At 42.6% G+C, this 23,156-nt stretch overlaps 3 protein-coding genes across 10 annotated transcripts; 1 reads left to right on the forward strand and 2 right to left on the reverse strand.

Moving 5' to 3' along the window:
- Window positions 1-905: 905 nt before the first annotated feature.
- LOC102210500 (synaptotagmin-like protein 1) lies at window positions 906-13,012 on the reverse strand. Of its 6 annotated transcripts, none has more exons than XR_311610.1 (16): window positions 12,848-13,012; window positions 10,096-10,222; window positions 9,658-9,809; window positions 9,463-9,568; window positions 9,329-9,383; window positions 9,219-9,255; window positions 9,097-9,137; window positions 6,251-6,367; window positions 5,947-6,113; window positions 5,760-5,862; window positions 5,481-5,642; window positions 5,019-5,097; window positions 4,808-4,907; window positions 3,853-4,058; window positions 1,520-2,491; window positions 906-1,180 (listed from the first exon to the last, which is right to left on the reverse strand). XR_311610.1 is itself a non-coding variant. In XM_005728304.1 (16 exons), the coding sequence occupies exons 2-15, from the start codon at window positions 10,218-10,220 to the stop codon at window positions 2,349-2,351; spliced, it is 1,593 nt and encodes a 530-aa protein (XP_005728361.1). In that variant the 5' UTR covers window positions 10,221-10,222; window positions 12,848-13,012; the 3' UTR covers window positions 906-1,001; window positions 2,342-2,348. The 6 variants fall into 6 exon arrangements, 4 of the variants coding, with proteins under 4 accessions (XP_005728361.1, XP_005728360.1, XP_005728358.1 ...); XR_311609.1 differs by having other exon boundaries at window positions 1,349-2,491; XM_005728304.1 differs by having other exon boundaries at window positions 906-1,001; window positions 2,342-2,491.
- On the forward strand, window positions 12,160-23,117 carry gpr3 (G protein-coupled receptor 3). Of its 2 annotated transcripts, none has more exons than XM_005728298.1 (2): window positions 12,160-12,189; window positions 21,792-23,117. In XM_005728298.1, the coding sequence occupies exon 2, from the start codon at window positions 21,822-21,824 to the stop codon at window positions 22,815-22,817; it is 996 nt and encodes a 331-aa protein (XP_005728355.1). In that variant the 5' UTR covers window positions 12,160-12,189; window positions 21,792-21,821; the 3' UTR covers window positions 22,818-23,117. The 2 variants fall into 2 exon arrangements, with proteins under 2 accessions (XP_005728355.1, XP_005728354.1); XM_005728297.2 differs by lacking the exon at window positions 12,160-12,189 and adding an exon at window positions 20,403-20,672.
- Window positions 14,763-16,931, reverse strand: cd164l2 (CD164 sialomucin-like 2). 2 transcript variants are annotated; one of them, XM_005728299.1, is made up of 6 exons: window positions 16,653-16,931; window positions 16,168-16,254; window positions 15,887-15,979; window positions 15,755-15,796; window positions 15,423-15,582; window positions 14,763-15,204 (listed from the first exon to the last, which is right to left on the reverse strand). In XM_005728299.1, the coding sequence occupies exons 1-6, from the start codon at window positions 16,912-16,914 to the stop codon at window positions 15,189-15,191; spliced, it is 660 nt and encodes a 219-aa protein (XP_005728356.1). In that variant the 5' UTR covers window positions 16,915-16,931; the 3' UTR covers window positions 14,763-15,188. The 2 variants fall into 2 exon arrangements, with proteins under 2 accessions (XP_005728356.1, XP_005728357.1); XM_005728300.1 differs by lacking the exon at window positions 15,755-15,796.
- Window positions 23,118-23,156: the final 39 nt, after the last annotated feature.

Raw genomic sequence — 23,156 nt, forward strand, 5'->3', positions numbered from 1 at the left:
TATCTTGGTGTTTGAGAAAAAGAAAAGAAAATGTGGGTGTTATGGAAGAACATTCCTTTAGTCAGATTCATCAAAGCCATGGAAATAGCTCCAACTTCTCCAAAAAGATATATTTCATATATGCAATCCGCGTTAAGTACAAATTAAATGCGTATATCTCAAAATATTAATCATTCATTTAATGTATTATAGCCCAATATTATTTATTTTAAAAATGACTTTCTCATATAAAATGTACTTGTTTTTCCAGATTGTAGCATGCTTGCAAGGCATTTTCCAATATACAGTGCCCCATTCCTGATGAGTTTTGGGGGTTTTTTTGCTCCCATTTAGGTTTATGAGACAAAGCAGCAAGGCAGCTAGAGATGATTGTTTGATGGTCATTGGATCAGTCGTTAATCTGCTCTTGGAGTAACTTGGGAGGGCCGGCCACTCCTGAGAAGATTCAACATTGTTTTCTGTTTGTTGATAATGGCTGGAGTCCCAAAGCACTAGAAATGGCTTTGTTGCCCTTTCCAGTCTGACAGATGTCAGCGACTTTGTTTCCCAGCAGTTTCTTTAGAGGCATGATGTGTTACTTTTTGAAAACTTTTAATCCACTTCACTTTGTCGCATAGGTTCTATTACCATGTCATTTTTTGATTCAACAGGTCTGTGATGTGGTTAAAGTGAATTCATGATTTAACAAGGAGAACTTTTTCCCTTGAATAGATTAAATCATTTAAAAACTGCATTTTTTTTAATTTACTCAAGTTATCTTTGTCTAATATTAAAATTTGTTCTGAAACATGCAAGTGTAAAGCATGTATATCTGATGATTTAAAGGGCAATTTTGAGGGTCTAATGCAAATAGATACACAACAGATATGTAAGGAGAGTACATCCACCATCAGCCCCCCACAAAATAAAAGTGCACAGTCACTTTAATTTAGTTTTTCAAGGATGATTCAACACCGTGGACCTGCTAGAGTCAGAAGTAATTTTCAACTGATGTCTCTCGGCTAGATATCATATTAGACATGAAAAATGAGTCAAGGAGAAAACAAGGACAACCTGTAATTTCTCATGACAAAAAGCTTACAGGAGCAGAAGATTAATACATTATTTTAAGCAGACAGTGTTGTGAAGCAGATATCAAAACAGACCGCAGTTCTCAGAAAGAAACCTCAATGGTGAATATCTGCAGGGCACACAAAATTAGAATTACATAACTATCCAAGGCAATAATAAAAAGTAATAAAATAGTAAACCTAATTATATAAAGACAGAATGACCGACATTTAAAAATTCACCACAAGAGCTTAGTGTTTCAGGGGAAACTATGAAACCAATAACATTTGATTCTTACAGTGTCTTGCAGACGTTTTTTCAACAATTAATATTGCCTTCAAACAGCCTCTTTATACCAATAATACTGGACTTCCAGTATCTGGTGTCAACAAGAAAGGTGCAACTTAAGGAAAACCTGCGATGAGATGCAGAAATCACAAACGTTAAGACACAACACACAGACACTTACTGTTATTCCAGCTTGAAAAAGTATTGTAAATATTGCCATCTGCTGGACACAAGTTATGAATCATGATTCATGTAGTAAATTCTTACTTGGTGAGAAATATAAAGAAGAATAGCTGATGTGAAAAATAAAATTTATTTTTAGGGAAACACGGAAACAGGCCCTTTTCTTCTCACTTCTTTGCCTGTGACCGTCACTGCGCCCCCTGTCATTTGCTCAGTGTGTCGAGAATTTGTATACAGTCTGACCACAAGGTGGTAGTCAGCTATTCAGTCAAAAGAGATTAGCTGAGTGAATTCAGCTGCAAGGACTTTCCAAATTATTTACAATAGAGATACCTAAAAAAGATACAATTATCTGAATGAGGAGAATTTCTCACAGTGAAAGTCATCAGGCCTGCCTTTCTTAAATTGTCTGAAAGGGCTGAGACTGCGTTTGAAATAAAAGGAAAGACCTCCCACCCCCTTCTTACTTCATGTAATATCACAGAGAAGTCACTAAGCCAGGGCACTAATGACTCAACACTTAGATTTGTACTTCATAAACTACACTGAATAACAAAAAAGTGCCTCTTTGCCAGATTAGAGCCAGACTGAACCGATCCAATCCACTCCGTTAAGGCAAAATATTATACCACTGCTTACACCTCCCTGTGTGTTTCTGTGCCATGTACAATATATAGTATGGACATATGAAAAACACCTGTGTGTTCAAGTGTGCATCACTGTGACAGAGAGGTAAATGTGAAGATGTGAAGATGGCTTCCCTTCAGTCCGACCATAATAGCAACGTGCATACGAATGATTCCGCTTGAGTGCAGGATACGTCTGAGTCACTCAGACCGCCGGGTGAGGTTAGTTCTGATCGGTAGCGTTGCGTCAATCCAGTGGTTTGGATTCTCAATCATGGACATCCACACAGTGACTTCCTCTTCTGTGGAATCCATCCAGCTGACGACCTCGCCGTAACTCTGACCTGGCATTACAGAAAACCCACATGTGTGGTCATTATTTATGTTGTGGACTTTACCGCAGCTGTTTTTCTCAAAGAGATGTAAACACTCCCTGCATGTCCATGCACATACACTCCATTTGAAGAAGGAAAAAGGTTTAACCAACAGACTAAAATTCTGCATACAGCCATTGAGAAATCGTGACTACAACCTCCAAGCTAAAATTGACAGCAACAAACAGCCTCAGCAGGCAACAGCTCTGCCTGTGAAGAACACAACTTCGCTCAAAATCTGTCTGTAACAAAACAAATCCTTCAAAGCTGTTACTTCCCACCACTTCTCTGACATCATCTTCCTCGCAGTGAGACATAATGGAGCTGATGCTCTGCCTGCAATTTGATCTTGAGTGCTTCCCACTCCATATAAAGCACAGTAACACAATCTACGAGCAAAAAAAAAACCACCATCAGTATTAAGGATAAGTACTTGAGGGAAACTAAACTGTTTTCTGTATGTCACTAGACACACCTGCTAAATCTATCTTGCAGTTTATGTGGTAGATTTCAAAAGCAACCAAGCAGACGAGGATTTTGCAACATCAATAACAGAGACGCTGCATTACTAGCGAGGTGACTTCGCTCCGATGACACGACCATATGAAATGCCTGACATGCCAGCAGGCATTAGTTCAGTATGAAGCATTTCACTCTAAGGTTGTCTCAACTATCAGCACTATAGAAAAAAATTAGACGGGTTTTCAAGACACAATCGACAAAGCCTACTATTGAAATATGAGACAAGTGCAACAATTGCATTAATGTTCCAGCCCTGAACACAGGAAGTGCTTTCCTCCTGCAAACCTGTGAAGTATCACAGCACCCACGAGACACCATTTGAAAAGCTTAGCACAAAGACAAGGAGATCCTGTCAGAGCCTCCAGTCAACTACAGAGACAAACAACAGACAGGGAGACAAGAGGAAACAATGCAGTCCCTAATCACTTGTGGCTCTTAGATAGTATTGCAGGTAAGGATGTATCATGCAGCGATATCTTACCACTTTTCACTGTTTTTCACTAGTTATAAAAAAAAAAAAAGAGCCAGCACAACACGCTGACAAACTATTTACAAAAACTGTTAGAATCACCTTCGTTTATAGTCACTCTCTAGTCAGATTTATGTGTAACAGTAACCACAATCTATTCAAAAAACACAAATTATATAAATATGTGACCTTATTACGATGCTGCATTACTTCTTTGTACTTCTCAGAGGTCGAGTTTTCTTTCTATATCACCTCTTCCTCTGTAACCCTAAATAGTTAGGGTCTTTTTTGATGTGATTTTCAGTTAAACTATTAAAATGTGCAATATAGATGATCTAACCAGTTCCACAGCTCAGACGGACGCCCCCGAGGACATGAGTCTTTAACCCTTCGCGTTGCCACACCGTCAGCTCAGCACAAGCCTCCCTCAAGTCGCTGGTATGGAAGCCGTCGTATACCATGGTGTGGTTGTAGGTAGGACTGATGGAGTGCTTCACCACCCGGGTCTTCTGACCACTTTGACGACTTGCATCTGGGAGTATGTAGCTTGTGGGGTGTGGAGCAAGTAAATTAGTGGGATTATTTAAAGACTCAAATTACAGGCATATGGAAATAATTCAATATTCATGAAATGCTATCACAAAGTTTTGCCCATTAGGAAGAAAAAAATAAAAAATCCAAAAAACATACATGATTTCAATTTGGCCAACCTCCCTTTCAAGGCTATCTCCTTATGCACCACTTCCACTGTGACTGCTAGTTTCCAAACTGCTCCACGGGAGTCCCATTCTGACCACCTGACCATGTGAATCTGCTATTTTTCCTTAGGTTACTTTACCATAACGTGCTTTTGATAGAAACCACCTTGTTACCATGCTTGTCTAAACATTTTTGGCCATGCCAACAAATCCTTGCTCAACACCAGCCTCATTTGCAACTTGCACATCTATCCAGTTCTCCAAAATGAAAGTTTGCCACTTAGTTTTGGAGGATATGCAGTGTATAATCACAAGTTCAGAGTGCATCTATGAAAAAGTAGAGTGAAAAAATATATAGTTTTTAGGAAATGTTTTGTAGTCATGTTGGAAGCACTGCAGAGGTGCACAACGACATGACCCTGAAGGGGAGATTGACCACATTTGAATCATGTATTGCGAAAATCCCCATGAAAATACGGGGAACTCTGTAATTACTGATAAGAATGCAACATGACATGTAATGTGCTGCTTATACGTAACGACAGAGTAGATAACTGATGACAAAATATCAGGAAATGTGGTGCAGAGCTGACGCACCTTCTAACAAAGGAGTCTACAGCACCTCCTTTGTTGGACAGGAGACCCTGAGCCTCCCGAAGCCAGATGTGAACCTCTCCGGTCAGAGGCAAACCGCCACCTTAACACACACACACACACACACACACACACACACACACACACAAGATTCGGGTGATTGTGGTGCACAGATATAACGTGCATCCGTGTTGTATTAAGGTATTTTCCTCACCTTCATATCCTTCTGGGATGTATTTAATAGAGAACATGATGTTCCCACGACTGCTAATGGAGTCTGGGCTCAGATAAACCTGTGACAGAGCGTACATAAAATAAAAAAAGATAAAGTCAGAGGAAATGACAGTATGAAAAAGAAGGAAAAAAGGAAGCAGGAGAAGTGTGGAAGCAGGGAAAGATTAAAGTTACATAAAACCTAGTTGAAATTCACAGCATGTCTTCCTCTCCCTTCAGCTCTCCCAGACACAAGAGACACCTCCCCACATTCTGTCTCCAACAAAGCTGCTGTAACTGCTGCTACAAAGACACTCAGATACTAAACAAATGTAGATGCAGGCACCACAGTGGGCTGGTAAATATTTATCTGGCACCATTCAAACACAAACACACACACTAATTTATGCAACTACAAGAGTGTGTGTTTGCATGCCACTCGTTGATGCCAGGTCCTTCCTACCCGTGGCTGCAAGTCCTGCCACAGAGGCTGTGTGCAGGTCCAATCCCAGAGCGCCAGAGTCACCTCCACCTCCCCGAGAAATACGTTCCTCCCCAGGGGCTCGGCATGCCACACAGAGAGGTTCAGGGTCCGACTCCGCAGCTCCCCGATCCGCACCTTATACTGAAAGAACATACATCATGAGTGTGTTTTTGTTATTTAGGTAACTGTAGTTAAAGGCTGGTGGGGGATTTCTGTGATTGACACTTTATGTAACATGTAAATGACAGAGAGTCTCACTCTGAGTGTCTGATCATAAACTGGGTTTAGGGTCTTCTTCTTCACTGAAGTCTTCTTCTTACTGTGATTTGACTTGTCCGGCAGGAGGTAGGTTTTAACATATCTGTGAAAAACACACATCCATTGCTAGACTGGCTCCATATGGGCCCGGATCACATCACATGCATGCAAACATGCAGTCACTTACGGGTCAGACCGGTTCTTGCGTGCTGCAGCAATGTCCTCACAACGATACACTTTGACCTGCAGCTCCTCCCTCTGGCTGTTGTAAGCCAATGAGTACTGGATACGGCCCCTCACCTCAACCACTCCGAAATCCCCCGAGCTGAACAGACTCATCATGCTACCGCTGAGCTATAACACATACGCAAAGGAAAGATCAGCTCCTACGTCATTGTCCTGAGCTGAGTCATCTTGCGTCGCCAAATAGGCAATTAATCAAATGTGTGTGCGTGCATGCAAGTATGCTGTGCGTGTGTATGTGCATGTACCACGTAGCCCGAATGAAGACTGTTGGTGGAGCTGCTAGTTCTCAGAGAAGAAGGATCCGTCTCTGTCAGGCTGCTCAGCGAGTCAGTGTCCCCATTACAGTTGTCAATCAAGTCTTCCTAAACACACACACACACACACACACACACACTCACAGTTCTTATGCAGCGTTATAATTAGACACAAAACATCTGTCATAAACTTTTAGTATACTTTGAAGGAGTTTTTAATGGGTAAAAGTGGCATCCCAACCACTCACACACACACGAACATGCACACACACTCAATAAACCATAATAATGCCTCATTTACAAAAGTACCCAGAGCCATAATTTACCACTCAGTAGAAGCCCCTCTGGCTGCAATAACAGATTTCAGTCTTCTTGGATAACTCTGTACTGGCTTCACACATCTAGATTATTTCTGATATTATTTTTTAGAAGATTCCTTCAAACTCATCAGACCGGATCGAGAAAGCATCCATCAACCCGTTTGCTGCCTTCTCCGTGCAGATCTCATTTTACCTTGGACAATCCAGACTGCCAGAAAACACTCCTGAGTAATACTGATTCACTGATATGCTGAAAGGTGATGTGTTTATCCCCATGTCAGGTTGCTTCTTTAGTGTCCTCTGTCTTTGATTGTATTCAGCCTTCCCTCAGCTTTGTCCAGCTGACAAATAACCCAAAGAGTTTTCCATCTTCAGATTTTATCCTTTACTCCGTGCTCCATGGATAGTAGCTAAATTCTGGTCTCATCAGAGAATCTTTTTCCTCCTGCTCTCGAAGACTTGAAGTTTCTGCTTGTATAAGCCAGGTAAGTTCAGAACATCCACGCTGTTACTCTACAGGTAATCAGAGGGGGAGTGGGGCTGTTTTAAGTCTCACCTATAGTATTTGTATAGCACTTAGTCCCTATGGACCCCAAAGCACTTTACACTACATTCAGTCATCCACCCATTCACACACTGGTGATGGTAACATTGTAGCCACAGCTGCCCTGGGGCGCACTGACAGAGGCAAGGACACTGGCGCCACCGGGCCCTCTGACCACCACCAGTAGGCAACCAGTAGGCAATGGGTGAACTGTCTTGCCCAAGGACACAACGACCAAGACCGTCGGAGCCGGGGCTCGAACCGGCAACCTTCCGGTTACAAGACAAACTGCCAACTCTTAAGCCACGATCGCCCACATGATGGGCAACCCATCATTCGGACTATCCTCCACACATCATCAATCTGAACCGTGGTCTGAGTAACCCTCGTCACTCAGGCTACTCACATACAGTATGGACTCTATACTCAGACCAAGTCTTTTGCACTACTAAGCAAGCACTTCTCCTGTTTTGCATATATCTTGATTAATAATGTCTCCTCATTTCTTGTTTGTTGCTAGAAAAAATGGAAATAGGTGCAGGAACTAAATGAAACATACAAACATGTTTGGAAAAAAGTATAGAAGGGAAAAACAGTGTTAATACAATACTAATAACGTTAGAAGTCAACATTTCGTACGATCACCTTTATTCTTCAGCGCAGTCTGAACTCTCTCAGACAAGCTTCTTTTGTCTTATCAAGTAATCTTGTGGAATAGTTCTCTAGGCTTCCTAAAGGACGTCCAGGGCTCTTCTTTGGATCTTGGCTGCCTTTTGTTCTGTTCTCCGTCAAGATGATCTCACAATACTTCAATAATGTTGAAGTCCCTGTCTGGGGAGGCCACTCCATGACTGATAGCTTCCCATTGTTTGTTTTTCTATCCATGTATGCTTTTACTGCCTTAGCAGCATGTTTGCGGTCATTATTATGCTGAAAAATGAAACTGTTACCAATCAGTTGCTTTAAAGAAAGTATTAAATGGTGGATCCAAATCTGATGGTACTTTTATTTGCTCATAATTCAATGATTCAAATCTCCAACACCACTGGCTGCCATACAGTCCCAACCAAGACAAATGCTCCACTGTTTTTTACAGATTTAAATAACAAATTTCCACTGATTTTCAGTTCAGCACTTGAGCTTTTTCTCCCCGTTTCCCTTCCTTAAGAATGGCTACTTGACAGCCACCTCTCTACTGAGACCATTTGTGATGAGGCTTCAGTAAACAGTAAACAGATCAACTGAAGGGCCAGTTTGTTTAGTTATTTATTGCTAAATAGTCTGTATGTATTCATGTAGATTAATCACTTGTTCATCCATTGAATTAGGTGCAGTTATTTATCCAAAAACTAACCAAGAAAACAATCCTACGAAAATGGTCAGACTGATAAAAAATGACTGAAAAAGCACCCAAAGAAAAACTTTGAAAGACCTTCAGAAAGCCTTGAGAACTGGTGCTCAAAACAACAACAACAAAAAAAAAAACTACAAGAAAGTCCGACTTCTTGGAAGCAAAATATAAAGAAATGAAAGGTGGTTCAAGACTTTTGCAGAGTACTGCAGTTTTGCTAAGTTTGCTGATAAAACTGATTCTCTATATGCTGCACGAGTCTAGCTGAGTTCCTCTTTTCCTTTGCTTGCAACTGTAACACAGCCTCCTGAGAACCATTGCAATGAGTCTGAAATTTTAACAAATGAGACATTTTGATTTATCGAGTAAAAACTGATTGTAAGTGATGACTGATTTGATCAATATATAATTAAATACACAACAAAAACTGCGCAACTTTCTGGAGCCACTGTATGAAAATGATCCTTGAAGTACTGCATTGGCTGTTTTTTGGATTTATACACTGAAAAAAATGACAAATATTGACTCAGTGTCTTTGAATAGGAGGTACAATAAAGACCAATTCAACAGTGTTTGCCAGAACCATTAGTCATGGTAATCTGTGGGTGTGTGGTATAATCACCTCAGGTTCCTCCGATTGGCCGTTACTTCTGGTTTCACATTCTGTGAGCACAACATTGAGTTAATAACATTACTGAGGCATGGCTAGAGAGGCACAGACACAGCGGGGGAGGAATTTCATACCTTTGGATGATGAGGAGCTGTTACTGTGCTGGAGACCCTGTAAATTATTCGTATTTACATGGTTATTAGGACAAGAATGGAAAAAGGGGAAGAAGAATGCACGCACAAACCTGTGACACGGGTCCGTTTACTGTGGATGTGGGTACCGGTTTCAAACTCTGAGTCCTGGAAACAAATATTGGGAGATGTAGCAGCAGATAAATGTTACAATCAGTCCGTTTGTCTCACAGTCATCCCCACAAACCCTTCAGTTTCTTCCTGGTTGCTGTCCTTCACACGTCCTTCAGTCTCGAGTAAAGTGTTGTTGTTGTCCTCTCGCTCCATGTTGAAAAGTCCATTCAGGGACACATCTGTCAGCAATCACAGACAGTAAACACAGACAGACAGAAAACAGTCCTGCTGATCGCTGACAGTTGTACTACATGAACTGAAAACTGACCTCTGCTCTTTGTCTTCCTGTGGCGGATGGTGGCGTGGACCAGGTCGCAGCCCGAAGTCCAGTTGAGATGGCGTTTGCTACACTCCTCGCTGAACCACGCCCCTGACAGGAAGCGCAGACGGGTTGAGTTCGTCTCTCTCTGCTCGAGGGTTCTGCATCATCAACAGAGAGACACTCTTTGTAACACCTGATATTCAAAGCAGCTTAATTAAAAGTTATGGCAAAAAAAATTGATAAAAACATGTAACGAAGGGTAAGGAAATAATTATAATTGATCACCAACTGTGTCTTACTTGCCCTGAACACTAAAGGGAGATTTTGCACCAACACCAAAGAAAGTAATATATGCCTGAGGACCAATCCCACCCATACGGTTACAAACATCCGAAGAGATTAGCACACATATCAGTCAGACTTGAATAAATAGTCACCTCTGACCTTACACGTCCTTCATCACGGAGACGTAACTCCAAGTCACGCTGTACAACCTGCAGGATGGAGGTCTGCTCCTCCTCCGTCAGGTGGCTCAAGTCAAGTGAGGAGTCTCCCTGCCTTCCTTCCATCCCTAAGACAAAAGTGTGTTTGACTATCATTACACAACACAAATAGTGCAGTACAGTCAACAGTACAGTCTTACTGCTTTCATTAGACATTGAGATTAGAACATAACATGAATGTGCAATATATCAGGTTCATTATAATACATTTAAAATCCACTGTTCTACAAAAACTTTTGTTTCTTTTTCTTCATTTCAGTGCATTGAAAAAAGAAAATTCGGCAAACTAGCCTTCCAGATTTTTTTCCCTCTTAACAGTAATGAAGGTTTGTCTGGTTAAAGTCATTTGAAAAAGAAAGTTCACATTCCTATAAAACACTAAGTACATCTTGCTGTTCCCATTGGAATTAAGAAGGTAATCAGCAGCCAGGTCCTGCTAATCAAATGCACTTCATTTATGATTATCAGTAAGTGTGAGTGCCTCTTTAAAAGCACAAGTTTGGGAAGTTTGCTGCTCTTTACTTCTATGCTAACACAATGCCACGTTCTTCACTGGAGTGGATGTCCCATCAAATGAAGTTCAAGGTCAGGCCATGTAATGCTCAGAGAAACTGCAGAAAACCCAAGAGCTACAGCCACAGTTAGCATGTTAAATGTTAAATTCATGACAGTGTTAAACAGGACGTATCTTCTTATCTCTAAGAAGAACGTGGCAGCACAGATTAGGTTTGCAAAGTTCTAAATAAACCACAAGACCTCTGAAACAATGTCCTTTAAAGAGACAACGCCAAAGTGTTTAGCCACGATGCACAGCACTACTGTCACGCCCTAGCAAACTTTGCGTGTGTGTCCTGTTTTCCTTTCCTTCTGACTTCAGCTGCCACCCATTTCTTCTGAGGAGCTGGTGCACAGCTGGCTCCACTCAGCAATTAACCACCCACCTGCATAAAAGCTGGTGACGGCCTACTTAGTCACTCAGAGTGAGTGCTGCTCAAACCCCACAGCTTAGGTGTGGGGTTTGAGGTACCAGTAAGTAGCTGTTTCCCCCCCAGCTGCAAATTACTGGTTTTAGGTGTGCTGTTACAGAGCATTTAGTGGTGTGTTTGAGCTACCAGTGAGTAGCTGCTGACAGCAGCTGTGTTTTTCTTTGGTTTGTTAATGATTTCCTTTCTTTTCAGCGTGTTTTAGTTTGTTGACATATTTGTTTGATTGTTATAGTGTAGCCATCTCTTTAAGTCCTTTTTAATAAAGGTTTTTTGTCTTTTCTTTTTCCTCCTGGACTTACTATTGTTACTCCTCATCCTCTTGGCCCTTTTGGGGGACATGACAACCAAACACCTCATACTAGCTGTCAGCAGGTGGTGAAGTGGGGGGATGTTTTGGGCGTGGTTCTCAGCCACAGGACCTGGGCACCTCACAGTCATTGAGCTGACCACGAGCCCCTTTGTATAACCGAAATATTCATGTCAAATATAGCAAATCTACAGCAGAACAACTGAAAAGGAAATGAATCGAGGTGATGCAATGGCCCAGTCAAAGTCTAGACCTTAACCTGATTGAAATGTTGTGGCGACATAGCTGTGCATCAAAGAGAGCCTGCAAACCACAATACGTTGAAGCAATGCTGATGATGTTGTGTAAGAAGAGTGGACCGAATTCATCCACATATGTTGACCCTTTGTGGGGGAATATGTCACACAGAAATAATCACCTTAAGTTAATACTGCTAAAGGTATTTCTACAAGTGGTTTAATCATAGGGTGTACTTTTTGTTTTTAAAGGACTGAGCCGAGTCCTGTAAACTTTTTTTCCCCCCCACATGTAAAATTTGGTTAATGATGACATTACTTTGCTCAAAGAGGTCTGAAGGTTACAAACTGCACAAATTGTCATTTACATGAAACATAGTAGAGAAATGCTTAAGAGGAAACCTATAATAAAGCTGTTTCTTCTTTTCTTTAAATCACCTGAAGCGAGCTCCCTGGTATCTTTCAGGATGCAGTACTCTTTGAAGCTTTGATACATGCTGTTCCAGGTGAGCCTTTCCTGTCTTCAATGACTTTCACTCCCTCCTACTCTTAAGTACTCTACTGTAGACAGCCTAAAAAACTACATTCAAAAAGATTAATAACAACCTACTACTGAATTCACTTTCAGCTAATGTGAGGCCGAGATGGATGATCTAACCTTCTGCACCACCATGTAATAACTGTTAATGAGTTTTCATGTCCCCAACGCCTAAGGCTAGTTACTTTTGAGAAGTTAACGCATGCGCGTCAGGAACGTGTTCGCCTGTCAACGGGTAGGTTAGAAAACGCCACGCACAAAGTGCTCCAGTTTTCACAAAACACGCAGAGTAATATTAATAACAACGTTGTTGTTCTTATCAATAGTTCCTCCATAAAGCACTCCTTTGGTGTTTTTTATTGTTATATAGGTTTAAACCTCTAAAAGTGACTGAACACTTGCTTTTAAGACTGTTAATGGGTTTAATTATTTAGGCTTATTTATTTACGCGAAGTGCCCTTTAGGGGGAAAAGAAATAGGTCAGTGCACTTCTTCTCATTACGAATCTACCGCGAGAGAGGAAACACCTGTCGCAACTTTTCCCTTTAAAGATTAAAGATTAAACTCTCTCCTCTCCCTTCTGTTAGAAACACAGAAAGAAACACACGAAAGAAAAACCGGGTTACCTTATTTGACAGCTTCCACTGGTTCCATCGGGGGGAAAAGTTCTCAGGAAAAGTTTTCCTCAGTGCGATGTGTTTGTCTGTGTACGTCGACGCTTGTGTGCTGAGTAAACGGAGTGAACACGCCCTCCAGAATTAGTCCGCACAGGAGCTGCTCTCAGCTGCGAAGGTGTGTGTGTATGTGCTCATACTGTGTATTTGTCTGACTGTGTGATATGACTCACGCGGATGTTTTACCAAACTGCAGGGTGGAGGTGGGATGTATCTTGTAGCTGTCCACACCTGCTAAGCACACACACTCTTGCCTACCTGGCCTTACTGTGCACAAACAAGCACGCAGATATCGAGCCTTCTGCCTGTTTCGAAGAGGAACACAGACCCGTACGTGTAACCAGCTTCGGTTTGAATTTGGTAAGGTGTTGGACTTCCCTTTCCCTCAGTGGAACTGCATTGTGTGAGTGTGTGCAAGGCAGAGGGGGGAGGGTAGGAGAGGATGAAAGAAAGAAAAAGGCCCAGTTCTGTCCTTTGTCACCAAACTTGGATGACAGCCACAGTCTCCTCAGATGGGGAAAGCTTTTTTGTGTGGACTTATTCAAGCCTGTATAGGTCCTGGCTCAGACAGAGACCAAAGCATCCAACCAGCCCTCGCTCTGCTCCCCTAAAGAGTCCCATCAGTGCTCTGTTAGTGCCAAATACTGGGGTCCATACTGACACCCAGATATGGTACATGGACAGGTCATTTTTATTAACAGGTCCTTGGTCTTAAGCAGATCATAGTTCAGTTCTTCTGCCCAGTTCTATTTTATTTATATAGTGCTAAATCACACCTCGGACGCCTCAAGCTGCTTCATATTTAAGGTGAAAACCCAAACAATCACATGACCCTTGTGAGAACATGGTAACAGTGTTCTACCTTTAAGTACTCAAGAACCACGAGTTGTGTTTGCATATTTAAATGCAAGAAAGCAAAGACATACCAAACACACTGAGAGACACCTCTTCTTATTCCTAGTTTATTCAGGAAATCCAGTGTCATCACAAAAAAATCAAACAGCTCATATTAATGAGTTTAACCAACATTAGTATTATTTAAACAGGATCACGTCTATGTCAGCTGTTTTATAACAGCAATCAAATGGTTCAAACTTTATTATAAATCTGAGAAATCAAGTCAGAGTTCTTCTCCATGACTACCACGTTGGGTTTGTCTGAACTACTGACAGTAAGAGCATCAAAATAAAAGTAATGCACCACTAGAGTCATTACTGGAGGTTTTTATAAAGATTGAAATCCTGACTCTGCTATTAGGGCTCAGGTTTTAGGTTATGGTGTGTCTTTCTCAGTGGTTCACAGGTTGTTATCACAGTTGTTATCTCTAACACTTCCTTTCCATCAGTGAGGTGCAGGTGTCCGAGCTGTAGCTTATTTTTCCCCCCACTAAAATAAGACTGGCAGTAGCAGGCCACCATAAAACAGCCGACCCCAAAGCTGGAAGCAGTGATGTCAGTGGCTATACAAGGACCTGCTGAAAATGTTTAAACAATAACTGGTGAATGAAGCAGCCTGCATGATTTTCTTCTCATGGAAATAGAAGAAGCATCACTGCTAGTAAAGCTATGTAATCACTCCTCAAACCATTTAAAATGTAGGATTACTTTTTTTTTTTTTTCCAAAAGGCACCAAAGGAAGGCGTCTCCCTGCATCCGCAGCAGCACAAACACTCACTGCAACTTGACGGAAAGAGGTATAACAGCCTGTGAGTGGACTTTAGGACCTTAGTTACTATATTTATATTATATTAATCAATAATTTCATACATTACAGGTTAACATTTGGTTATTTTTGTTTCAAAAAAAAACTCTAGAAAGTTATCAAAATGCACATGAACAGAAATGTACTCAAAGACGATGGATAAAATGTTTGTTGTGACCTTGTCTGAACTACAGCCTAAATTTAATAATATAACTGCACCACACTATTTATAACAGTATAAACACTTAAATTACTGTAATTTAAGGTGGAAGGTGAATTGTATGATCACAAAGCAGTTGCATAAAATTCTGCAGAAATCAAAGTCTTGCTTGATCGTGCATCTAACACACTGATCGTGAACTGTAAATACTGCAGTGAGCTCATGCACAGACACTTGTTACACAATGCAGTATTTTGGGAATATGTCCTCGTACAAACACACCCATCCCCCAGGGGGTACACACAGGGACCAGACCAAAAAACGACAGGGGGAAAAGGGAGAGGAAAAAAAATTCTTGTCGTCATAACCAGATGAGTCACCGTTCTGCTGTCCTTCTCTGCACCGTCTGCTTGTCCGTCATTTATCTTGTCTTCACTGTGGCTGCTCTCTGCATGAAGACAGACAGAAGAGTGTGTATAGACAGATGGAAAGTGTGTGTGATCAGAATCAAAACAAGACAGGCAGAGATGCTGAAGGTGAACCGTTTGCGCTGTGCATCGTGTGTTGTTGACGATTCCTGCCACCAGAGGCTGCTGTTGCACTTAACACGTTTCGCACAAACGCGTGAGATTCTGTGTTCTCCAACACCTCCGCGCATAAACTCACATGGGGTCGTAGCTGCTCTGCTCTTTGGATTTGAGGAAGCGCATGGCGAAGAATCCGCCTGCCTGCAGACACAGCACGAGTATGATGCCGCCTATGAAGCTGGACATGTCGAACTTGGCCTGGGAGAACTCGGGGGAGGAGTTGGTGTTGCTGTCATCACCTTGAGGGAAAGGACACAGAATTCACTGGTTGTTTTATATATATATATATATTTATAAAGTGCTGTCAGGGTTTTTAGCGGGTGGAGATGACTGGATTGCCTTTAGGGAATCTTTTAGTCAGCTGTTATGGGACTAGGAGATGACGTCTGAAGCAGAGTTGATTCAGTTTACCTGAAACGGTTTTACCACCTCCCGCAGCGACAGACTCTACAACTGGGGAATGAATTATGTAACAGGGTTATGAAGATGGCAGAAAAACACTTGATATCATCTCCCCCAAAATTATGTTCATTTTTTTAATACCTGTGCACAATTCAGGCACTCTGGTCCAGCTGCAGTTCATGCCGTTGTCTGCCGAATCCCCTTCATCGGTCACACACATGCCTGTATCATTGCCTGAGGGAGACAGACCCCGGCATCACTCAATAATTCAGTGATCTTCTACAAACCAGGGGAGCTAGTGTTACAGCAGCATTGGTGATTGAATTACTATCAGAGGTCACGTGTGTGTGTGTGTGTGTGTGTGTGTGTGTGTGTGTGTGTGTGTGTGTGTGTGTGTGTGTGTGTGTGTGTGTGTGTGTCACCATTTGGACAAAGCCTCCAGACACAGCCTGTCAGGTTGAGCATGGAATCGCCGACACACAGGTCACATGACTCGGCTTGAGAACAATCTGTAGGAGGGACAACACTGGCAGTTAATTAGCAGTGTCAATCAAAACCCAGCTGGCTGGCCAGTGCCCAGTTATTCTGAAGCAGCTTCATTATTATATGATATCCTGTTAGTTTGGACAGTATCTGAGAATGCAGAAGTTTATGATGATAAGAAAAAGATAATTGCTTCCTGTTAAACTCTCTTATTTGTGCTGCTTCGTGGTGTGTTAGTAATAATAGACAAAAAGCCATCTTACCAGTAAATAAGAAGTGAGACATTAATGAGGAAAGACAACAGATTAAAGCACGAAAATAGACAGCAGATGGCAAGCTTAGGAAGACACACAAGCAGGTTCAGAGCAAAATATACTGAAATGGACACGCTGTAAGAAAATAAAACATACGGATAGACCCATACCTGGCTGTAGATACACAGAATGGATCACTGCTAGAAGCAGCAGAGTGGAGGAGAGAACAGTAAATGCCACCAGCTGCATCCTGACTGCAACAGACACCTGCGAGCAACACCTGGAAACGTTGGCACTTAAAAGGGAGTTGATTTTAAAAACTAAAAAAAGGCTTTGAATTGAAGTCTCCTCAGCTTGTCCTCGAAAGGGTTTCTGGAGGTGATGATAACCAGGACACAATGACAGATAGGAGTGAGGAGATCTGTGTAACATGAGCGCCACTAAACTTGGTTCCCTGGCAACCAACTGGCCCACCTCAAGCCACCTGAAATGCATGCCAGTTGGAACGGACTGACACCTGTTTACCTAAGCAGGCGGTGAATGTATACACACCTTCATTCACATATATGTCCTTATGAAGCCTATAAATTAAAGAAGGACTAATGGGAATAAACTGAGCTAAATTAGTGTTCATTTTGATGTTACCTGCACTTAAACGCATGACAAGGTTCTTTGTTTTCCCTGTTGAAACTCTGGATTTAGCGATGTGGTTGCCTGCTTTGTTAAATTTTCTAAAATCCATGTTGTGGGGACCTTGAATGTCTACGCTTCTGTTAAACAGATGTTGATATTTCAACATCATAAAAAGGGTGATCATCAAAGTCACTTGCAGTCAGCTTCATCGGCACCAAATGTCATGTAATGCCCATGAAGATATCAAGAATAAAATAGCTGAAAAATGCTGCTGACCTTTTAAACCTGAGGTTTATGTTGCTATTGTAGCTAAAATTCATTCCTTCAATGTCTTTTGTGACTTATTGAGATTCTTTTATCTACCCAGATCCCCCAAAACATTCAAAAAATGAACAGCTTCAAAAATGAATTCATGCTAATTCATGTTATTCATACTTACAGCAATACAAGTCAAGTAGAGGAAGGTTTAATAGACCTTGATCTAGATCTAACAAGAGCTAATAAGGTCTTCATATCCCTTTAAAGATTTCCAACAGGCTTCTGCTAAAAAAGTACATTGGCTTTTCATCTATTCTGTACTCACATTTTTACCTCGGTGATGAAATTAAGATTTTTTTTAAAAACTTTTTTACTGTATACCTTTTAAGCATCACCACCCACCTATTGATAGAATATGTTTCTTGTACTTTATCTGTGCAAATAAATATAAAATATCCCAGATAAATGTAAAGAAAGAGACAAAGAAAACCATTGTAACACTCTGTGACACTAGCCTAGATCGGGATGTTTGTAGTAATGTTACTCTTAATGTGTGATTAGTTGTAAAAGCTGAAGAGGTTACAGTTAAATCGCACATTCCTATTGGTAAAGCTGGATCTGGATGTAAAGGGCCAGACGTGAGTATTGAGCATTACTGTTTGAAACTACAGTGAAGTCCATATGGGATTTTGGACAATGACACATTTTCTGTTTGTCTACAAATCACGGCAGTATGTTTTGTTTTTTAATCCAACAATCCAGATGTAAATGAGGGGCAGACTTTGAGCTTTACTTCAAGTGGTTTAACAAAAGTATTGCATGATATAAGCAGTTTCAACAGCAATTAAGCAATGTTTCCTGGTTATTCCATGAGGTCCAAAGAGACATAGATGTAGGTGATGGAGGTAAGGCTGAAAAACCAAATAGTCTTGTTAGAGAAATATCAAAATCCTTATAGGACAGGACAAATCAACAACTGACCTTCTCGGCTACACAAAAAGGCCTGAAAAGCAAAAAAAACCCCTCATCTGATTAAGAAAAACCCTTCACATCATCTAAAGACAGAGAATCTGTCCATGATGCCCAGGTGTTCTAGACTTCAGACTGTTTCATGTTCGTTAAACCATTTGATGTAAAGCTCAGACTCTGCATCTGAATCACATCCTGGTTGTTTGATTTTAAAGCGACTGTGATGTACAGAAAGGTAACATTACAAAAAATTGCGTCATTTCCAAAAACCTGTGGCGCATGGGGTTAGCTCAGAGCACAAAGGTGCTCAGGTTTTGCTTTTTATAAGAGGCTCCGCAACGTGCAGCTGGGCAAATGCATCAGCACAAACTGCACAAGTGCTTCCGACCTTTTAAGTTGTCGCTTTGTGATGCAGATGCACTGAGTCACAGCCCCCAATCAGGCCGCAGGGGAAAAAAAAAACGTGCACCGAGTCCAGGATCATTACAAAACTTTGCAGCTTTATGCAATGATCGCCACCTCCTCCACTCACACCGACGTGGCTCCTTTAACTCCCACATCTCATATGCTCTGGCACCCATTGTCTGGGTAGATCTTTCTTCAGAGTGGCTCGTGTGTGTTAGGAAGCAAAGAAAACACACACACAAAGGGATATTCCGCAATCCTGTTCCACACGATTTTCTCCTCCGCTGTGGGCAAGCAATCTACAACACCGGCCACAGACTAGTTTACACTCCACGGAGCACTGCTAGTATTAGAAAAGATATACATGACATAATAACATAAAGGACAGGGTGGCACGCACACACAAATAATCTATAATTATTAAGTGTTTTACATTAATGTAAAGCACAGTTAATATTTTAACAAAATAGTTTAATGCTGTGTAAAAAGAAGTGGGTAACATGAGCAGAGCAGCCGTGATTCTGCAGAAATTTGTAGAAGCTGCTTAATACCGGCGACATTTACGAAGGTGACAAGTGTTGCGCCTCAACTCTGCTCGGTGACGTAGGAGGGGTGTATCGACAGGAAGCGTGTCCTAATATGGCTCGAACAAGACGAGATTCCCCCAGTTAGCTCAGCGCCGTGCGCCACCACGCAGACAGCTGTTGAGCCCAGCCTGTAGCGTCCTACGCTTCGTGTCAAACCGGGGGAAGCCACGAATCCCCTGCTGCTGTATTACTGTAGGGGAGGTGGGGGCGTGTATTTCTGTGAAGCGATACTAAAAATCAAAAAAAGACGAGACAAATACGGTGGATAACAAGCAAAATATACGACTGATTCCTGTCTTTGCTGGATTGTAGGAAAACTCACCACCCACGGCCTAAACACAAATGCTCAATCCTCTTAGAAGATTTCTAAATGATTATGAGGCTGTGCGAGGCTCATAAAGACAAGTTATATCTATATATCTATTTATCTTTCTACATATATAATATGTATGTATGCTGATGTTATTTTGAAAACAGTTTTAGTGTATAATACTTCTTGAATTTTACCCAGCACTCCATATTAGTATACCCATATCTCTATTAGTGCAACCATGCACGCACAGGCCAGTTTTTCACCACTTCACCCTCAAGAATATTTCACCTATGTGCTTTACATAAATTTAAATTGTGTTTAAAAAGAGTTCAGTGTGTGCTAAAGCTGCTCCCCATCATTCGTTCATTCAGCAGGCTCTCTGTCACCCTGTACGACATCTCCCCATGAGTCATACTCTGAGATTCAGCACCGTGGACAGCGCCAGCGCTTTGCGTTGTGCGCTCACAGCTGCCAAGTTCCAGCCCTGCCCAACACAAACTCGTATCCTCACCTTCAGCAAGGGGTCTGGGTCTTATTGAGAAAACGTGTGTGTCCGTCGATGGTCGTTATTTACAAGAAATGAAAGCATTAGCGAGCCGCAGTGGGAGGGGCGACGGGGCTCTGCCGCATTTTTCTGAATGAAATTACTCCATGGACGTCCCCTCCCACTTCTCCCCGCATCCGTGGCGCCGTCCCTTGATTGGTCGAGGCTCCCAGTCACTGACGTCAGACAGACTCTTGTGGATGAGCCCGCGCGCAAGAACATTCATTCTGCCTCCAGTGAGCGATTCGGGGAGCTTGAAGAAGGAGAGATGCAAGCGACGCCAGGTGAGAGTTTCGCGCAACTTTGGTGAAGACGGGAACGCGGAGCTGCGTCTACACGGGAACCGTCGGTATTTAAACCTGCTGTCGAGCCTTACCGCGAACAGCCTCACCTCGGCTCCATCACCTGTGCTGGATCTTACAGGAGAAAGAGAGAAAAAAATCAGTGTGACTCCCTCAGAGGACTGACTCGTTTAAATAAGGTGAGAGGAATTTAGTACATGCTCGTAAACGTGTCTCGGTACGTGCATGTGTTGGGGGGCACGCTCTACGGTGCAGTGAACCCGCATTTGTATGATACTTAAGGGTCCCCTGCGTCAGGAGGTGGGATATACCTCCTCACTGTGGGAACGAAGAAAGAGCGCGGGGTAGGGGGGGACTCAGTGCCCGAGGAGCGCAGAAATAATGCGCTAATAACGTTCCTGCAGGACGTCCAGTTTGTTTTCATGTGTGCGAGCAGATAACTGATAAGATCCTTACCGCGCAGATTTTCTCGTGCATGCATGTTGCACGTAGAATTTATTCGAGGTTCTGCGCCTCTGCTGTGCGGCATCACGAGGAAAACCCAGACTGTGGCTTACATAATAAATCGAGTTTACATATAGCCACGCGCACATATGCCTTAAACTGTAATCCTATTTTAAAATGATGCCGTTCATTCATTCTTTTCAGTGGGCAGCAAATGAGAGCCCACCTTTTACAGTCACGTGTTAGCCTGGTGATTAATTAAATATTATATATCTATCCCAAATCATTCAAAATACATAGCCTATTGGTTGACTGGAAGTTTCGCTCCTTCCCACAAGACTTCCAGTCACGAGATGAATCTCGTGACGTCCCAAAATACAAACACATAGATTTGGGTAACTGTTAAAAAAAAATTGAAAAAAAGTGATCATTTTTAAAGAAATAAAACCTTATATGGGCTTTCAAAATCAGCCCAATCAGAATTCTGATTCTGATTCAAAACTACCTTTTTTCTACATAGCTATCGGAAAGTAGTTTTTTGTGTTGTTTTCCCAAAATGGAGCAGGTAATGATATCACAAAGAGCAGGAGAAGACAACATCTGAAGGTCTTATAGTGGTAGGATAGTTTCTCAATAGCTCAGCCGTGTTGGATTACAAGATTATAGCATTTGAAGCAGCGCATTAGCACATCAAGTGCTCTTCTGCTCTGTGTGATGCTACAGCCTGCATCCTGTGGCTCAAACCACACCAGCTTCTGTTTCTGGAAATGCTGTTCGATGGACATGTGGGAGCTGTGGTAGTGACTCATCTTTCTGATAGTAACGTATTTCTCAATTTTTTCTCTCTCCTTTAGGTTTTATTGGTGTGACTGCTGAACCAAACAATGATCCTGAACGCCACAGACTTGGGCTGGGATTCTGAATCCTCAGGTGCAGAGCCCATCATCCCATCAGACCAACTGGGAAGGTCATCTGCTTATGAACTCCCACCTCTCACAGCGTGGGGCGTGGCCCTCTGTGTGTCAGGGACCCTCATTGCGACTGAGAATGCCATCGTAGTCACCACCATCCTGGCCACCTCATCTCTTCGTGCCCCTGTCTTCCTGCTGCTTGCCAGCCTTGGTATGGCTGATCTTCTGGCTGGTGTGGCGCTGATTCTGCACTTCCTCTTCATGTTCTGTGTGGAGCCCAGTGATTGGTCAGAACTGCTGACCTCAGGACTACTGGTGACATCACTGACTGCCTCCCTCTGTAGCCTAATGGGTGTTGCCCTGGACAGGTATCTGTCTCTGAGCCACGCCCTCACCTACGGCTCAGGCCAGTCACGGCGGAGAGCCGCCATCCTCCTGCTGCTGGTCTGGTTGGGTGCATGCATGATTGGGGCGGGGCCAGCAATGGGATGGCACTGTCTTGAAGACCCAAATTCCTGTTCTGTAGCACGACCTCTGACCCGGACATATCTATCGCTGCTGTGTGGGGGCTTCCTAGTGGTTGTAATGGTAACCCTGCAATTGTACGCTGGGATCTGCCGTGTCGCTAGGCGGCATGCCCATGCCATCGCTACCCAAAGGCATTTCCTCCCTTCCAATCAGTCATATGCAAGCAAGCACGGCAGCGGGAGAGGTTTCTCTAGGTTGCTCCTGGTCCTCAGTGTGTTTGTGGGCTGCTGGATGCCCTTCTCCCTCTGGGGGCTGCTGGGAGATGCGTCCAGCCCTCCTCTGTACACCTATGCCACCTTGGTGCCAGCTGCAGGCAGCTCCCTACTAAACCCCATTCTCTACAGTCTGAGACACAAAGACATTCGCAAGGTGCTGCTCCACGCCTGCTGCCCACACAGATACTCGCACAGCACACACATAGACTACCCTGTTGATGTGTAAACTGCCAAACCTCAGCAGACTCAACCCAACATAAGATCTATGCCAGACATATCACCGTTTGTGTGCCAAAATACACTCATTGCTGCACTGACTGTCACTTGGATCCAGAACAAGGAGTCTCTGACACATGTATACTCCCACACACGCAGGCAGCACTTTTCAGAGATAAAAGTGTTTCTACAAATCAGAATGTACTGAGCTGTCCTGGCAGGTGGCCATCTTGGGACAAAAGATACTGTTTGTGCTGTGTACCTCATCCTCAGTCAACTGTAGCTTCACTGGATTCCCAGAAGAAAACAATCACAGAAATACTATAATGTGTATTTTTTATATATTTAT

The sequence above is a fragment of the Pundamilia nyererei genome, unplaced genomic scaffold (assembly GCF_000239375.1).
Source record: "Pundamilia nyererei isolate P.nyererei 1_Seehausen unplaced genomic scaffold, PunNye1.0 scaffold00028, whole genome shotgun sequence".
In the NCBI taxonomy this organism is placed as follows: Eukaryota; Metazoa; Chordata; class Actinopteri; order Cichliformes; family Cichlidae; genus Pundamilia; species Pundamilia nyererei.

What these genes read in the sequence shown, in the direction of transcription:
- LOC102210500 (XM_005728304.1), bottom strand. Translation starts at nt 10,220, where the DNA reads ATGGAAGGAAGGCAGGGAGACTCCTCACTTGACTTGAGCCACCTGACG. An exon ending in GTCTTCATTCGGGCTACGTG is followed by an intron (nt 6,114 to 6,250) that starts GTACATGCACAT and finishes TATGTGTTATAG; the next exon opens with CTCAGCGGTAGCATGATGAG. An exon ending in TTTATGATCAGACACTCAGA is followed by an intron (nt 5,643 to 5,759) that starts GTGAGACTCTCT and finishes ATGTTCTTTCAG; the next exon opens with TATAAGGTGCGGATCGGGGA.
- cd164l2 (XM_005728299.1), bottom strand. Translation starts at nt 16,914, where the DNA reads ATGTTACACAGATCTCCTCACTCCTATCTGTCATTGTGTCCTGGTTAT. An exon ending in TTCTGTGTATCTACAGCCAG is followed by an intron (nt 16,255 to 16,652) that starts GTATGGGTCTAT and finishes TCCCTCCTACAG; the next exon opens with ATTGTTCTCAAGCCGAGTCA. An exon ending in AGGTGGTAAAACCGTTTCAG is followed by an intron (nt 15,583 to 15,754) that starts GTAAACTGAATC and finishes CTTTCCCTCAAG; the next exon opens with GTGATGACAGCAACACCAAC.
- gpr3 (XM_005728298.1), top strand. Translation starts at nt 21,822, where the DNA reads ATGATCCTGAACGCCACAGACTTGGGCTGGGATTCTGAATCCTCAGGT.